This window comes from Furipterus horrens, unplaced genomic scaffold, assembly GCF_987537825.1.
Source record: "Furipterus horrens unplaced genomic scaffold, mFurHor1.1.pri manual_scaffold_4, whole genome shotgun sequence".
Taxonomy (NCBI): domain Eukaryota; kingdom Metazoa; phylum Chordata; class Mammalia; order Chiroptera; family Furipteridae; genus Furipterus; species Furipterus horrens.
The window spans coordinates 67801520-67820496 of NW_028327174.1; the positions used below are offsets into that span (position 1 = coordinate 67801520).

Below are 18977 nucleotides of genomic sequence, written 5' to 3' on the forward strand. Positions count from 1 at the left end.
ATTTTGTGTATGTATACACATAACATATGTATATGTGTATATGTATGTGTGCATATATGTGTGTGTACATATATGTATATGTGTGCATGTGTGTGTATATCACATCTTCACCCGTTCATCTATCCATGGACATCTAAGTTGCTTCCATATCTTGGCTATTGTAAATAATGCTGCAGTGAACATAGGAATGCCTATATTTTCTCAATTAGTGTTTTCATTTTCTTCAAATAAATACCCAAAAGTAGGATTGCTGGGTCGTTAAGTGTGTCATTATTAATTAATTCTACCAACATTTTGAAACTTCACTGTTACCAAAAATAGTTCTAAATGTGAAGATACAGAAAAGAAAAAATAATAGCCCTTGTTCCAACTTTCCAGCCTGACAAGTATGATATTGTGTAATTCTAGCTGAGTTTTAATACCTATGGCCACACAAATGAGGGGGGGAGGTTTAACTGTGGAGTAAGAAGGAAAAGGTCCCCCCAAACAGGTAATATCAGAACTGCCTCCTGAAAGAAGGGGACTAAGGAAAAAGCATTAAAAGGAGAAAGAACAGCTTGTGCCAGACAGAGAGCTGTGACAGCATGTGGCAGATTTGGGGAGCAAGAGCTTCTATGTGGCTGCATCCCAAGTTTAAGTGAGGCCAAGGACCAGCAGGGATCAGATTATGATGAGCTTTGTACATTATGCTAAAAGATTTGTATTTTACCAGAAAAAATGGGAACGTTTTGATACAGTATATGTTCTAAAATAATATGACTCAAATTTTACTATAAGGCTAAAAGATTTTTTTTCCTTCTGCTCCTTGATATCAGATAGCTTGGTAAAATGTCTGAGAATGGAATGTGATAAAATCACCAGAATCTAATTCCAATCATAGAGCTGACAGAAATCTCAGTATCCTCATCTATAAAATGGAGATCACTACAGAGTTGTAAGAAAGAAGTACGCAAGCTAAAGCCTGTTAAACATTTATTACAATCTCTGGCATATTGTAACCACTTAATAACTGTAAGCTGGCATTGCCTTCATCATGATCATTATCATTAGAAAAGACTGAATTGGAGAAAATGGATGAGAATGCTAAGGGCTAATTTTAACATCTAAAGCTAAGAATAATTTTCCAATTCTGCTGAATCTATATTGCTTAGAGTAAAAGTCCCTTCAGAGCATACTACTTTGTCAAGGAATGATAGGAAAAGGCATTGGTTAGCAAAATGCACAGATTATGTGCTTCAGAGGAACTTTTCTGCTGATTTTGTTGTCCAAGAGAATATAAAAAAAGGAAACCAGAGTTTCAACTGTTGAGAGCAGTATCTGAGGAGAGTACATGTTTGATTTGTTCAAGAAGGAAGAGGAAAATATTAACATACATAGAAAGAAATTGGAAATAAAATTAACTTTTTCTTTTGTTTCCCTTTGTTGATTGGCAGACTCTCAAAAGGAGACAGTATGTTTTTAGTTTGCTATCAGATTATAAATAGTTGCTTGTAATATATCCTTATGCTGTAAGAACTGTAGGTTATATTTTAACTGTACTTTTGTTATTGGAATATTTTCTGTAGTTGTGCCAAATTGAAAATTTGAAACATGTAGCAGGTCCTCGAATAATGTCATTTCATTCAGTTTTGTTTCATTATAACGTTGATGAGATATTGTAGGGATTTAGCTCTTATTCATTTCAATAAATCTACAGTAAAATTAGTTTTGTTATATGTGGTTTGGTTACATTCCAAAGGACCTATTGATGATATTAAGTGAGTACATAGTATAGTTTAGCTCTTTAAATGTGGGACTCAGAAACATCAGAAATCAAGTTGAATAGAAGTCTGACAACTACAGAATTACAGAAACCACATTCATTCCGACTGGAAGAAGTGGTGGAAACACAGAACAGGCTGGTCCCACATCCACATGTGGTGGATAAAAATTTTGGAGGGAAATCTCAGGAGTGAGGAGCCCCAGCCCCACACCAGGACCCCAGTCCAGGGTTCCAGTGCCAGGAAGGTAAGTCCCTTGTAACTTCTGGTTGCAAAAACCCAGCAGAGATTGAGTCAGTGAGAGAAACTTCTGGAGTCCCAAGCAGTTCCCCTTAAAGAACCCACATATGGACTTACTCAGACTCACTCCTTCTGAGCTTCAGCACCGGGGTAGCAGCTTGAAAGGCACTGGTGGCATACCTGGAGAAACCGGAGTGTCTGGCATCAAGGCAGGAGCTGGGAGACAGCTTTCTCCCAGACAGAAAGGCAGGAAGAGACCATTGTCCCTTTTCTGAGCCACCCCCCTCCCCCAACAGAGCCACAGAGCTGGCAGGCAGGTGCCATAGCTGAGACTCCATCAACCTAGCTAACACTGTTTGCCCTGCCCTGGATATTCCCTGAGACTCTGTCCCACCCAATTTATGGGCCCACTGAAACTGTTAACTGTGACATTTCCATATGAATGGCTGGTCTTGTCTCATGCTTCACAACTTCCTAAATCCTCTCAAGCAACAGTCAGCCTCAGCAGGCCCCCAACCCCCATACCTCTTGCTAAGTGGCCTCAGGCTGGGTACTAACAGCAGCCAGCCTAGATTCACAGTTTAGCTTCACTTGATAATCTCCAAGCCCAGCACAAGTAGCAGCCATTGCAGATTGCTTTGTAGCTCATGCAGGGTGGCCCCAGGCAGAACACAGATGGGGGCTGATCTTGGCCTGTGCCACTTGGGAAACACCAGAGCACGTGCACCCAGTAGACAACTACAGACCATGCTGGAGCATCATCACCTTGTTCCTGCACAGCTAATTCTCCACAGAGGGTGGAGGTTGGTGGTCAGTGATCACAGCCAGTCCTTACAGCTGACTGGCCTGGGTAAATCCCTCTCATTGATCTGCCAATAGCAATCAAGGCTCAACTTTAAGAGGAGGGTATACTCAGCCCACACAATGGGTACGCCTTGAGTGGGCTGCCAGCAACTCTGCCTAATTCATAAAAACCAACACAGGGAAGCTGCCAAAATGCGGAGACAAAGAAATGTGGCCCAAATGAAATGACAGATCAAAACCCTAGAAAAACAAATAAGCAAAATGGAGCTAAGCAATCTATCAGATGTAGAGTTAAAAACGCTGATTAAAAAGATGCTTGAAGAATTTAGTGAGTACCTCAACAGCATAAAAAACGCTCAGGATACATTAAGTGAAATAAAGAACAATTTACAGGGAAACAACAGTAGAATGGGTGAAACTGAGAATCAACTCAATGATTTGGAACATAAGGAAGCAAATAAAAAACAAAAACAAGCAAACAAAAAATCAGAACAACAACAAGAAAAAAGAATCTAACAAAAATGAGGATAGTGTAAGCAGTCTCTGGAACAACTTCAAGAGGTCCCACATTCACATCATAGTGGTGCCAGAAGGAGAAGAGAAAGAGCAAGACATTGGAAATCTATTTGAAAAAAATTATGAAAGAAAATTTTATTTTGGGAAGGAAATAGACGTGCAAGTCCAGAAAGTTCAGGGAGTCTCAAACAAGTTAAATGCAAAGAGGCCCACTCCAAGACACATAATAATTAAAGGTTAAAGATAAAAAGATAATTTTAAAAGCAGCAAGAGAAAGAAGTTAGTTACCTACAAGGGAGTTTCCATAAGACTTTCAGCTGATTTCTGTAAAGAAACTTTGCAGGCTAGAAGGATTGGCATGAACTATTCAGTCATGAAAAGCAGGGACCTACAGCCAAGATTGCTTTACTCAGCAAAGCTATCATTTAGAATGGAAGGGCAGATAAAGAGCCTCCCAGATAAGAAAAAACCAAAGGAGGTTATCACCACCAAATCATTATTATATGAAATGTTAAAGGGACTTATTCAAGAAAAAGAAGATTAAAACTATGAACAATAAAATGGCAATAAATACATATCTATCAACAATTGAATCTAAAAAACAAACTAAGCAAACAAGAAGAACAGAGACAGAATCATGGATATGGAGAGCATTTTGATGGTTGCCAGATGGGAAGGGCGTGTCGGGGAATAGGTGAAGATGTAAGGGGATTAAGAAGTACAAATAGGTAGTTACAGAATAACCATGGGGATGTAAAGTACAATATAGGAAATGGAATAGCCAAAAAACTTATATGCATGACCCATGGACGTGAACAGTGGTGTGGGGATTTCCTGAGGGAATAAGGGGGTGCTGTTTGAAGGGTGTAAAGGGAGAAATATGGAACAACTGTAATAGCATAATCAATAAAATGTAATTAAAAAAATAAAAGAATGCTTTTTATGATATGTGAATTGCATGTCAAAAAATATTCAAATTCTAAAAAATTTTTGGTTGTATTAAAAGTTAGGTACACAGAAAGAGATTTACTATCTGCATAATGCCATCTCTTTATACAAAATGGACTATACTTCAATATTCTATAGAATAATAGGTTTAATTTTTGTTGTTCTGTTTTGTTAGTGCTCCTATATTCCTCCCTGTAAGAGAGAAAATCAGAAGAACTCGGAAAGTGTCATGAATTGGCAACAGTACTGGAAAGATGAGATTGGTTCCCAGCCATTTACTTGTTATTTTAATCAATTTCAAAGGTAAGCCAATATTTACTTGTACCTATTAAGTTTGTTTTAGCCTTTGTAGTTTTACGTTATGTAATATTGTCACCGAGCAAAAGGAGACTTGTTCACATGGAGCCTTGGTGTAAGACCCAACAATTAGGGTTGAGAAAAGCAGCTCTTTATTTACAATGTCCCAATCTGGGGGCGGGGGTACTGGGAGCACTCCTGCTCAGAGCCCTGTTCTCCCATGAGACTCAGCACTTCCCTTGCTCCTCAAAAGGCCATAAGCCAAAACCAAGCCTAATAGTTCCCCATTCCTTATCTCTCAGCTCTCTCCTTCAGGATTTGGGGTACATTGTCATCCGCCTCCATATAATAGTTCAGGAAAGCATGTGTCATGTTATGCCAGATCACAGTGAAGTCTAGGAAAGCCACAAGTCCTAAGGGAGTGTCCTCTCCATATGTCCTGAGTTCCAAGAGTCCAGAGTCCAGATCTGCAAAATGAATCATTAGTGGCTTCGGAGTCAGCTGGAGCTGGCACAATCAGAGCAGCAGCGTGCCTGCTTTCTTACTAGCCCAGGCCGCAGGGCCAGATCCTCACTGCAAACTGTATAGCAACTTCTTCTCCCATGACTGCTATAACCTGCTGATCCATCATGCTCCTCTAACATGCTCTTTCCATCATGCTTCTCATGGGGGACAGTGGCCCTTCTTTATCCTTTCAAACAGCCTGGCCCCTCTACATTCTTTCAAACAGCATCATCCCCTTCCTTCTGGCTGGCTCCTTTCCTTCGGGCTGGCAGCTTTCCTTCTTGCCCTCCCCTTCAGGAAAGGCTCAGCTATCTTGTCATTGATATGCAAAATATCTTAAACAGTGTCACCTACCATTTTACCTGGCCCTAGCTACCGGCTTGCCATAGATAGGCAAAGTACCTTAAAAGCTGTATTATCTCCTTCCCACACCCCCAAAACTATGGGCTGTGGGGAATTTGAGGGTCTTTCCCCACTGTTACAGTATGACATTAATAAATCATAGATTGTGCTTACATGAAAAATATACTATGTGGAGATTGTCTCAATTTTTTTCCAGCATGTAGTTAGGGAAACCCTCTTCTTACTGTACAGGATGGAAGGCATGTAAAGAATCTGCAGAAAAAGAGAGAGAGAGAGAGAGAGAGAGAGAGAGAGAGAGAGAGAGAAACTACTATCATAGAGCTTAACCTCTGGATACACTAAGAAAGTACCTTTAGGTAGGATCACTGTATACTAGTAGTGTTCCCTGAGAATTACAGATTAATGGTAAACAACTTTAAGTTTGTCAGCATTTTGGACTACACCAAATACCATCTTTTCTTTTCCTTTCTATTCTGATGAAGTATTAATAAAATGAGTTCATAGCATTAAAACTTCATTTGACTTAGAAATCAAGTTATGCCATATAATAATGGCTCCTTGGACTAGAACACTCCAGTACCCATCCAGATTAATCATGGTACTTTATTCACCAAACACTTAGTATTTACACCACTTTGCTGTACATCTACACTTGGATGTTGTACAGTTATGTCAAACTTTCTTTTCCTGCAGTGGTCCCTCTCTTAGAAAATGGAGCTGTCATCCACTCATTTACCTAGTTTAGAAACATTTGAGTAATTCTTAATTCACTTTTCTTTTTTGTATGCTATAACTTATGTTCACCATTGACTGTACCTTTGTGATGTGTGTTCTCTGCCTGCTCTGTCCCACTGTCTTAGTTCAGATTTACATGGTTTCTCAGCTCTATTAATGCAATAGTGTTCTAACAAGTCCTTCCATTTCCACCCTGTCCCCACTGCAAACCATTCTGCATGCTATTGTCAACGTAATCTTTCTAAAACCTGAGACTAATCAGGTTGCTCCATATTGTTTTTGAGTAAAGTCCAAATATCTTGGCATGGCCTTTGTATCAGCTACCTATTGCTATGTAACAAACCACCCTAAATCTAACAGCTTGCTACAACAATGATTTATTATCGCTTGTGAGTTTGTTGGTTGGGTGGTAGGTTCATCTGCTGGTCTTTCCTGGGCTCATGAGCAGTCAGGTGAGGGGCCCTCTACTCTCACAAGGCTGGCATGTGGTGCTGGCTCAGGTGAAGCACCTTGGTTCTTCTTCACTGACCTCATTCTCTAGTAGGCTAGATCACCTTCCTTATAATGTGGTAGCCTCAATTATATTATGTGATGGTATATTTATATTAGATACATATATACCTAATATTTGAGATATATTAATATGTTGTAAATATATCCAATAAACCAAGGCTTGACAGTGTATGGTACATTAGGTATATAGGTTATATATTAAGGAGTGGTGAATTCGTAAGCTGGAAAAGTAGCTTGGGGTTAGATTTCTAACAGGTCATAAATGCCATACTAAGGAGGTGGTCTTTGCTGTATGGATAATGAAAATTTATAAAAAGTTGTGTTTTTTTAAACCAAAGACTGACAAAGCTAGATCTCTGATATGAAAAGTAACTGGTGTGAGTGCGGAATGTATATTGGAGAGGAAAGATAAATGAGTCAGGGAGCTCTTATCTAGCTGTGATGGAGGAAGTAAGGAGAGCACTGCATGGAAAAAAATAATCTTTTTGAGTGGCTATGATGTGCCAATAATTGCAAATAACATTTTTTTAGAACATTGAATTTCTGATAGTAATTCTAAGTACTAGCCCCATTTAACAGATGAGGAAACTGAGTTCCAAATAACTTGTCCAATGCACACAGCTATTAAGTCAAAAAGTTGGAACGCAGTTAGTCTGATTCCCAAAGCTCCTCTATTAACCATCTGCTGGTCCTGAGAAAGCATTTTGAGAACCTAATAAGCAAGAGCAGTGGAAACAGAAGGATCTAACAGGGCACATGTCAGCAAGACATTTTAGAGTTATAATCAACAGAACCAAATGACAGTGTAGGTGATGAGGAAGACGAAGGTGTCAAATTGGACTGAGTGTGAAGAAAAGGTGGCCCAACTCTGACTATGCTGAACTTGAGGGACTCATTAGGTATCCAGAAGATGCTGGAAGAAGTTGGAAATATAGACTTTTAGTTCAGGCGCAGAAGGGTAGGCCTAGTGTTCTGCAGATCTGGGGATCGTTGACACACAAGCTATAGCTGAAGCTCAGAAAAAGGACACATACTGGAAAGACGCAGAGGAGAGAAATAAGACAGAACCTTAGAATCATCTACACTTAAGGCATGGAGAGAAGGAGATAGAGAAGGTGGTCAGGTGGTGAGAGGAAAGCCAAAAAAAAAAAAAAAAAAATAGTGTCTTGGAAAATTTTTAAGGATTTCAGGAGAAAGGGGCAATCCTGAAGGATTCCTAAGAAGCCATGGGTCTTGGCAATTAGAAGTCCGATAGCGATCGTGGTGAATGAAAATAGGTACAGCCCTAGGATACAGGGTTAGAAATCATTTTCTGTTTTTCTCAGGTGAGAATATGAGAGCATTAGTAAGTGCAGAGTACTCTTTCAGAAAGCTTTCCATGGCCAGAAAGAGTGTGGGGAGGTGAGTAATTGAGAGCGAAGGAGGAATGGATACTGAAAAGTGAGCCTGCCACAGACTGAAACTGCTGAGAAAGTGAGAAAATTGAATATAGGAAGTAAAGAGACAAAAATGGAACACACCCTGAAAACAATGAGATAGAGTGAAATGAAAATGTTAAGAAGTAGGGACTTTTTTTTCTTTTTTCTGTGAGACTAAACCCCAGTAGTCAGGACAGCTGGATATTGAACCTGTGACTGTCTGAATTGGCTGATCCCTTATGCTTCCAGCCCCTGACCAGGAACCAGTTTTAGAATGCAAGCTTGACTTTGCAGTTGGGAGCAAATAGGGTGCCCCTTCCTATAGGCTGTCCTGACTAACTGATCTTGGTCTTCTTCTTCTTCTTCTTCTTCTTTTTTTTTTTTTTTAAAGATTTTATTTATTTTTTGAGAGAAGGAGAAGGAAGGAGAGAGAAACATCAATTGATTGCCTCTTACACATGCCGCAACCAAGGACCAAACCTGCAATCCAAGCATATTCCTTGACCGGGAATTGAACCAGCAACCTTTTGCTTTGCTGGACAATGCCCAACTGAGCCACACTGGTCAGGGCTGGTCTTGGTCTTCTTAATAAACTGCCCCTCACTCTCACTCAGGCACCGAGTTCTCTAAAGACTGCCTTCCCCAGACAGGGTTGCCTCCTATGAGGGCACAAAGTCTGAATACCCTCAGTACCCAAACCAGGAATTCCTCCAGAATAGTGAGAATGATCTGAAAAGAGCTAACCCTTCATTCTACACCAATTCTGTTAACTTTAGTAACAGTGAAGTTAAGCTCATCCTACCTTCCTCAGAATGGATACTCATTCCCTATCCATCATCTCACGATCTCACCCCCAAACAGTCGGGGTGTAGATAGACGTGGGGGTGGTCTGTCACAACCCAGCAGCTCTGGAGACAGGATTTTAAGTGACTCTGGGAAAACAGAAGATTGGAGTTTGGCTCTTTTACCATGACATATGCAAGAGGAAGCAAGAGCGCTGGGTGGAGGTGTGGAAGATGGCAGCTCCCTGTGTCGTTTTCTCTCAGAACACGTTTCATTACTGCTAAATTGCTAAATATGAGATAAAGATAGACTTACTGTAGAGACCCCTAGATGCTCTGAGGAAGATGAACTTTATAGTGAAAGTAACCTTTAGATTTCACTCATATGCAGGAAATTAGGGAGAATAGTTATCAGGTAGTTCCCACTTTCAAGAAAAGGATGTTATTTTAAAAATCGAAGACAGGGTTATTGGAGTCTTAGCTTTCTGCAGTTTAAGCCTCATTTAGGAGAGCCATCCCCAGGTGTAGAAGCTGCAGTGGCCAGAGCGGCCACCAACAGCCATGACTGCCATGGGAGGCCAGTCCCCATGTGGCGACCCCGCTCCCACACCCAGGAAGGCTGCAAGGGCTTGGTGGAGCGCGGCGCTGGCTGCTTCCATTCCTGGCTTTCTCGTATAACCTTTCATCCCTTCGCCCTGTTTAGTCTTGGGCTCTCAATCTCCTTCCAATGTGTAGATTTCTATTTTACACATTTTTACATTGGTGAGGTCACACTTACCCCCCACAACCATTTTTTTTGGTCTTTTATCCTTTCCCAGGCATTTTCTCTCAGCAAAACCCAAATTATGCCCCATTACCAAGTATGTTTTGAAATCTTCATTCCAGTGCTAGAAAACTCCTCTGTAGTCTGTCTTCTCATACAGTTCTCTTCTTCTTCTCTGCCTTAGATGGCTTCCCCTTGAAGAGGAGGTCTCCCTGGAAAATGGTTACCCACTTCTCAGTTCCTTTTGGATCTAAGGGCCAGGAGGAGTGATCAGTCTGTTTTTTGAACTTTTCCCCTAATGGGAAGTATAGTGTTTTTCTATACAGATTTGCTTTTTTAAGCTTTATTTTATCCTTCTGAGTGGATAATAGTTCACAGAATTGCACAGAGCAAGCTTTCTACACACACACTCACCAAATGCAAACCTAGCCACACCACTAGTGAATTCATTTCTGGGTTTAGACACTTACTATTTATTTCTCGTTCTGGATGCTGAGGTGATCTTCAACTTGTCTTTCAACTTTGGTCTTTCTCTCATCTGTCTCCCACACTATGCTAGATTTTGTTTCGCTTTATTTAAGCCTCTATTTGATTTTGACACAATCTTGATGAAACTTTTCTTCCTCCTTATTGTCCATAGGATAAAGAGCATGCCCTTCCCATTCCAGCTTCAACATCTGCTATCTCAGTATATGTCAGTCATGGGGGAAAAAAAGAAAAGAAAAGGAAGAAATGGCAAGGGAAAAATAAAAAACCAGACACGAAACTTGCGTTCATGGAGCTCATAGTCTCTCATCACAGCATTAGATAGATAATTACAAGGTAGGGTGAAGGCTATGAAGGAAAAGCTGAGGATACAAATATGACATGCTCAACAAGGTGGGGAATTCCAGAGGCCTGCCTGAGTAAATTATAGTTAGGTAGAGACCAGAGGATGCTCATGAGTTAGGTTAAAAAGTGAGGGAAAGAGTGTTTCAGAACGAGGCAACACCATGAGCAAAGGTTCTGAGCTTGCTGGATTTTAGGAACTGGAAGGCCAGCGTGGCAGGAGAGCTGTAAGCGAGAGGGACAGTGGTGAGTGTTGTCACTGGAGAAAGTAGGCAGGGCTTAGATTTCTTGTAAATGCAGTAAGCAGCCAATGATAGGTTTTCAGTAGAGGGATGATGACATCTGATTTAAATGTTTTAACGTTTGCTCTGGCTGTTTTAGTTACTCTCTCTTCCTCTTGCACATGGATGCCTTCACTCCTGTCCCTCTCCTCTTCCCTCACCTGGGGACACCTTCGCCTTTTTCCCTTCTAGGAATTAGCATGCCACAGTGATTATAGAAGGAACCCTGGAACCAGCCACTCTCTCCTGTGTGTGTGGTCTTGGGAATGTTTCTTTAACTTATCTGTTCCTCAGTTCTCTCTCTGTAGAAGGCAAAAATAATAAGGGTATTGTGAGGTTATCAATGAGATGGTATGTGCCTAACCTATAGTAATTTCTATAAAATCGTTTGGTATTATTTTATTACTGTTAATAAGATTTGCCTCAACTGTTGTGTGTAACTTTCACCTTTTCAGGTATAATTAATTACTTCCTTATGTGTGCTCCTGCACTTTGATGGTTGCTTTTAACACTTTGTTACAGATTTAGTTGAATATGTGCCTTTCTCCTTTTCTAGATTATGAATTCCCTAAGGGCAACCATGTGGCCTCAGGTATATGGGTTTACATTTCTTCTGTATTAACCATATGATCTTGGGTAAATTGTGAGACTTCTTGACCTTGGTTTCATCTATAAAATGAAGGTACTATTATTTATCTTAAGGGATTTTTTGGATAAGGATCATATCTGTACAGTTCTGAGTACTTAGTAAATTTTTGTGTGTTTCTTCTCTTGTCCTCTAAATTTCTAACAACTAGGGCAGAAATAACTAATCAGTGAATAGCCTGGTTATTCACTGATTGGAGGCTGAAGGAAGTATTGAATTAATAAATAATAGAGATTTTATTCATGAGTAAAGCAATGGAACACACAAAAATAACTAAAAAGAAGAGATTATATTGATAAATAAATATGCTGTAGTTCTGATACTGAGTAGATATGTCCTAATTTTTAAATTCATTCAAATTATGTTTGTCTTGAAGTATATTTTTTTAATTAAATTCACCCTTAGCATTTTGGATAAAAGATGAACATGATAGCCTGAGCTAAAATTGACTTGAGTGCAGAACACAATTTGAATGCTATTAAAATAAAAGACTAAAAGCAATCAATTAGAAAAGGACTACTCACTTACTTAGGGCTTAATTTTCTTATCTATAAAATTTGATAGACTGATAGATTGAATAATCTCTAAGATTCCTTTAAGCTCTCAAGTTTTATGGTTTTGTGATTCTCTGATTCTGAAGGCTTGTGCAACAAGCTTAAGATACTAGATAAAAGCCTTATGGTAGAAGAGAAAGAAAATTAGCAAAGAACTAAATGGTTTACAGTCTGCAGCCATTTAATGGGAAGCAGACAGTACTCCTACCTCAACAATAATTGGAGTTTCAGAATGATGACACTGAGTCATCAAAAAAGGTTAAATTTGGTTCAATACACTCTCCTTAAAAGGCAAGGAAATGTGTAATGCAGTTTTAGAAACATTTTTACTAATCGTATTTTAGCATTTTTATTAGTTTTCATTCAATTTAAAATGTCAAACTTCAAGTATTTGGAAAATTCACTTATGTAATAACCTACATCTTCTTTTTGAAGTAAACAATATCATTTTAGGTGCTACAGAGCTCTTCCTGCTACAAAATTGCTTATCACTCTCCTATTATGCTGTTTACCTTTTCTGGTGCCCTAGATTTCACCCATAAAATTGTAACCATTTCAGTCATTTCCTCTTTCATTTATTCAACAAGCACTTATTAATCACCTGCTATGTACCAGACAGCAGTGATTAAAGATAACAAGACTTTGTCTCTGTCTTTAAGAAATTTACTGCCTACTGTGGAAGGCAAATGTGTACATAAATAATTGGGGTGCAGTATCTTGAGTGCCATAATGGTGCACACACACACACACACAAAGAGAATAGTGCCTTGTCTTACTTGGATGGAGGTTAGGTGGAAAGAGAATATTGCCTTTACAGGGGGAAAAGTTTGAGTTCAATTTTAAAGAATGAATAGGAATTTTTCCAATAAACTCAGAGATGGAGAGAGATTTCAGGGAAAATAATAGTATGGCCCTGACTGGTGTGGCATTGTCCCATAAACCAAAAGGTCATCAGTTTGATTCCTGGTCGGGGCACATGCCTAGCTTGCAGGTTTGGTCCCTGGTTGGGGTACATACAAGAGGCAACCGATTGATGTTTCTCTCACATTGATGTTTCTCTCCCTCTCTTTCTCCCTCCCTTTCCCTCTCTCTAAAAATAAATAAATAAAATATTTCAATAAAGAAAATAATATGTACAAAGGTATTGAGATTAGAACTATTATGGACAACTGGAAGAAAGTAAGAAGCTTCATACGCCTGGCAAGTGCATTTAGGGGAAATGTGGTAGACAAGCCTGAAGAGGTTGAATCAGGTAACATGTGCTTCCATGCCATGCTAAGGGTTTTAGACTTTATCCTATGTTCATTTAGGAGTGACAGTCACGTTTGCATTTCAGGAAAACCAGCCTGGTAGATAGGCTGGATATAAGCCAAAGTTGGAGGTAAGGTGAGCAGTTGGAAATTGTTGCACCAGTCTAGCCAAGGGATGAAAAGAGCCTGGGCAAAGGCAGAATTAGTGAAAGAGAAAGGGAGGGTGCGGACACGAGGTGTTAAGGAAGTGGGATCTACAGACAAGAAGTTCACATAATGCATGATGGGGGTTCAGGTGAAGAAGAAGATGGAATTGGTCCATCTGGCTTTCTGTTTTGGGCGACTGTACAAGAGGCAACATGAACTGGGGGGAAGCAGGGCAGGAGTGTGGTTTCTGGGAAAGCGTTTGCTCTCCTGATCTAAGTCCCACCACTTTCTGTCTCCAATACCTTTATCCTGGTAGAAAAGTGGATTGATGTGGCTTGTTGCCAGAGGTGAAAGAGCCATCATGCAGCTTTGAGGTGATAAGCATAAAAACGAACATCCACATGGTTTAGAAGAGCAGAGCAAAAGCACAGAAGGAGCGAGCTTCCCGGCACCATTGTTGAGCAGCTGCCCTGCGGTGCCTGCCTACCTCTGGGTTTCTTCCTGTGCGAGACAAACACCGCTCACATGCCTCTGGATACAGTTGTAACCAACACAATGAAAAAATGGCCTGTTGTAATTGATTTTTGCAATGTTTTTGCATTCATTTTTTCTTATGAAACCCTAGAAACAAAGTTCTTTTAATATATTTATTTGTTGAACTTAATTGTTCCATTGGCTTCTAAGTTTTCCTTTCAGTTTTTATTGAACAAATTACAGACATAAAACAAAATACACTTTGTCTTTACCTCTTAGGATACAGATGAGAAAAAGGTGCATATAAAGACGGGAACTGATTTTTGCATAAATTCCAAATTTTATTGACTTTTAAATAAATTGATAGATACTAGAATCAATATTTGGTAAAAATTTAATATTTAATAGAGCTTTTTGCTTTTGTTTTCTATTTACTCTGAAAAATATTTCTTATAATTTCTCATTAAAGAAGAGACTGGTTCTGTAGTTATTTTTTGAAGGAAGATATATATTGTCTTCCTCCTTTAGACATTGAGTCCAACAATATACCTTGAGTCTTAAAAAAACAAAAATGTGTATCTAGAATCTTACTCACATTGAGTCTGGTTCCGTATTTAGAGAGATTACATCAGAACTGAAGGCTCTCTTTGGTCCCAAACTCTGTACTTAAAAACAAAGCAGCAATTGTGGCTTCTGCAGTATGCTATAGAATGTGTATGGAATCCATTCCAATGTTCTTTTGAAGTCTAATGTCCATACATTCCACAAATGTTGTTAATATAAAGTTGAGGAACTGTTTTCTGATGATTACTGAGTGTTTTTATGCTTGCAAAATACAGCTTTTATCTTCATGGCAGTGAAGTCAAGAATTTGATGTTATTAATCACTTTTCGTTTAGGATAGTCTACACAGTCCTCAAACAAAGCCCCAAGGGCAGTTGGGAAAAGCTATAAGAACTGTAGGACAAGTAGGTCACAGAGTCAGCACCGTCAGATGATGGAATGCAGGGCAGGGCCGAGCATCAGGAGACTTCAGTTCTATCCATAGCTCTCTTCGTGACTCAGGCTATGACCTTGGGCTACTTACTCAACAGCTCTCGCCTCAGTTTCATCTTAGATGAAGTGGGGCTGGGACTAGCCGCTAACATGTATTAGAGTGGATTGTGGAGTTCCTATTCCAACAGACTCTCATATCTGGGAGACATCTTCCAGTAATTTACTCCAATCCAAAGTGAATCCCTTCCACAATGAAGAGTGTTTTTTTCCATTCTTTAACAACTGGTGACAATGGACATCGCCTCCCCCTGAAGAAGCCCATTCCGTTTCAAAATATTCTTAATTTTCAATTATTCATCTTGGGAAATGGCTAACACAGGCACATTCATAGAGTCAGAAGGTCAATTAGGGGTTAACAGGGATGGCAGGGGAAGATAGAAATGAGAGGTCCTGCTTAATGGTTACAGGGTTTCCATTTGGGGTGATTACAAAGTTTTGGAAATAGTAATGGGATGGTTGCACAACATTGTGAATATAATCAGCACCACTAAATTGTATACTTATAATAGCTAAAATGGCAAATTCAATATTATATATATTTTACCACAATAAAAATATTTCATCTTGGTTAGCGCTCTGGTCTCAATGTGAAGGTAGATGATATTACCCAAGTTCTATAGAACAAGAAACAGTCTTTAAGGTCACCTGTCCAGGGAGGAGGAGGGTGAGGATCTGAACCCATGTCCTCGGCCCTCAGGCCACAGGTATCCACACCGCTCTCACTGTTGCGAATAGACTTCTCACTGTTTGTGATGCTCTTCTTTACTTACTGTTTCTTGAGCTGGCTTGTGCAGGGAAGGGAAGAACATTTTTGCCACGAGTCTAGAGACTAAAATTCAGTTAACGAGGCAGGACATGGCATTAACTCTTTTGGCAGCCACGTCACACAGTTAATTCTTACCAAGCTTATAATTAATAAACTACTCCTTCCACATCTGTTTCATACATGCTACTCTTAAAGCAGGTTCCCCTCCATTCTTAAATTTGTTTGAATGATGTTCTAGATTTAAATGCAAAAAGTTAACATTTATCCCTATATAGCAGTAAATGCATATCATTGCTTTTTAATGATTGTTTCATTCTCTTATGATTATTTTGAATCTTGCTTGTGGCACTCATTATTGTTTTTTTTCTTCTATCATAAAATGTTAACCTAATTGTAAATCAAAAGGACTTTAATCCCCTTATCCAAGTTATTGATAAAAATGCTATAATGGACTGGGTCATAGACAGAAACCTGACTATTTCACTGGTGATTTTTTTCTGGCCTTACCCTATGACCAACACCTTCATATACAAATGGTTTAAGTACTTTATACTTTGACTTGAATCTCACTGAATCTGCAGAACACCCCTACAAAGCATTATTGTCATAATGTTCACTTTATACACGCGGGAACAAAACACGGAGAGGTTAAGCTGGAAAGTAGCAGAAACAGGATTCAAACCTATGTGCTCAGCCTCCAGAGTCCATGTTCGTACACACTGGGTTTTATTGCTACTGACATTGGCCAAGATCTCCACCTATATTGGGACTCCATTAAATCTAATCAATGTGATTGCTACTGTATTTTTAAATGTACCATTGGTGGCAAAATAATCTGAAATGCCAGGCCAAAGCATGTGTGCCTTCATATGTGCTGTATTTCCTCCCAAGAATCTTGGACTCCAAACTCCCATTCTTTCATGTCTGCTCAAAAGATAATTCCCTTTGGTTTTCCCAGGCACATTTAAGTACTCCTTCTCTTTGATTACCTCTGCACTTCGTACAAATGTTCACTGCCTTTTAAAATGTATTTCAGCAAACAACAAACTTTTCCAGAGCACCTTAAACACGGGTCTGGCATTGTGCCGAGTACTGGGAACGCAGATAGGAGCAGAGAGTGCTTGTGTCCTCACGCTGACAGCTGGTGGGCGAGAGCCCACACCGGACAGTGTTGGTGCCTGCCACATTGCAGGTGTTCTGCAAACGTTGTTGAAAGGCTGAATGGAAGAAAACTGAGTACCAAAAAAGTCTTTTTAAATCCTCAGATATGAATCTGTAAACTGTTGTTTGTGCTTTAGATTAAGAGAGGACTAATTTTGACCACAATGGCTGTTTACTCAGTGAAATTGTAGCGTCCCCAGCCTATAACTGTGCATTTTGGTCAGCTGAGGCTAAATTTTGCTGTGATAACAACCTGAAAATCTCCTCTCAGTAGCTCATAATAGTGAGAGTGTATTTCATGACTACAGTACATGTCTGTGTTGGGTCATAGAAGCTTCAGTCCCATGCCATTATCACTGCAGGACCCCAGCTAAAGGAGTGGCTCCTGTTGGGTACATTAACACCAGTCTTATGCCAGAGGAAACAAAAACAAATTTCCCTAAGAATATCCATGCCTATAGCATTTAGTGATTTTCAAATTCTTTGTCATGTTTAGTCTAACAACCAGATTACTATTTACATGTATTATCTTGAATTTGGAATATCACATGCTACCAAGGTAAAAGTTAAGTTACTGGCACACCCAAGAGAAACTTCAAGATTGACTAATAGTGTCTTTTGAATGGCTCAAGTTCTACAAATTTTATTATTGTACCGTAATTCAGCACTTTAATGTTATGCATATTTTTTCTCTGAAACTTTTGTCCTCCAAACATGTATTTATAAGCAATTTATCAGTTAGGAATAAAAGCTTCACAATTAATGTAGCTAATTTTATTGTGCAGAAGTATTTCAATATCTGTTCAGTGCATTTTTACCAAGAGAAATAACTGCTTAACAGACGACAACAAAACTGTAAGCTGTTATTCATGTAGTCTTTACAATAGAATTTAGGAGTTAGAATGAATGATTCATTGCTAGCCTGGATGCAAATGCTAGCTTATTTCTTTCTTCCTATGTGCAGCAGCAATGTGTATATATATATATATATATATATATATATATATATAATCTGTAATTATTTAATTAACTCTTAGTTGGTTGGGCATCATCCTGTGAAGTGAAATGTAATTCCCAGTCAGAGCACATATCTGGGTTGCAGGTTTGGTTCCTGGTTGGGGTGTGTACAAGAGACAACCAATGGATGTTTCTCTCTCACGTCAATGTTTCTCTCCCTCTGTTTCTCCCTCCTTTCCTCTATAAAATACCAAAGAAACAAATAAATAAATAAATAACTGGTGTGTAATACATTTTATTAAAATGGATTTTTAACAATTGAGAAACCTCTAGAATGACAATATTACAATAGGACCTATCCCTGTTTTTTCACGCTTTCATAATAATCAAAAAGATGTGCGATTGATTCTCTTTGCCTCCACCCAGAATATGTTGTTCATATCCTTTCTTCAGAGTCACCAAAAGAATGAAGCCATACTGACATGAGAGGTATAAAAAATATCGAATTGTATCCATTTGTTGTTTCGTTTTGTTTTTTCTTGAGGTTCTAATGATAGGGAATTGGACTTAACATAATCAGACATGAACGGTGATTTCTGGAGAGTAAGTTGTGGAATGAATTACTGTGTAATGAGTTACAGGATCTTTTTCAGAGACTTGCAAAAAGTAGAATGTCTATTCGCCTAACTGGGCTCGTTTGGTTTGGGCTTAACTCGGTGCCGGCAGCATTTCCGGGCACACTAGGTCTGCAACAGCACGACCTGCACAGAAGCAGCAGTGTTGGCAGGCATCTCACGGATGGGAAAGCACCTGGGCCGGTGAGCTGAAGGAACAGGAACCATGAGAAACAGTAGTTATGTGCATGTGGGTTGGTTGGCCAGGCTAGAGGTAGGTTTTTAAATAACTAAGCAGGAAAAAAAGAAAATAAACTTTGTAATGACAAAAAAGAATAGTAAACATGATCACTTTCTCTTGGAAATTATCTGAAAATAGTTGGCACACTCTGTAAAGCACAAGCAAACACACATGACTGTTTATGCAAATACATCTCTGATATTTACCATTTCAAACAAATATAAGTAGACTTTGGAAGAATTCACGCTAAGTCTGAGATCCTACTGCCCCCACCCCCAACATTGGCTTAACTGAAACTCTGTGGCATTGGATTTTCATTCCCTTTTTATTCCACTAACATTTACTGAGCTCTCACTTTGA

At 39.2% G+C, this 18977-nt stretch overlaps 1 protein-coding gene across 1 annotated transcript in view; it reads left to right on the forward strand.

Moving 5' to 3' along the window:
- KCNMB4 (potassium calcium-activated channel subfamily M regulatory beta subunit 4) overlaps positions 1-18977 on the forward strand; it is a 53621-nt gene that overhangs the window by 29013 nt on the left and 5631 nt on the right. Inside the window, exon 2 of the mRNA XM_090273618.1 lies at positions 4444-4571. Within this exon, the coding sequence (XP_090129744.1) occupies positions 4444-4571 (128 nt within the window). The remainder of the gene's footprint in view (positions 1-4443; positions 4572-18977) is intronic.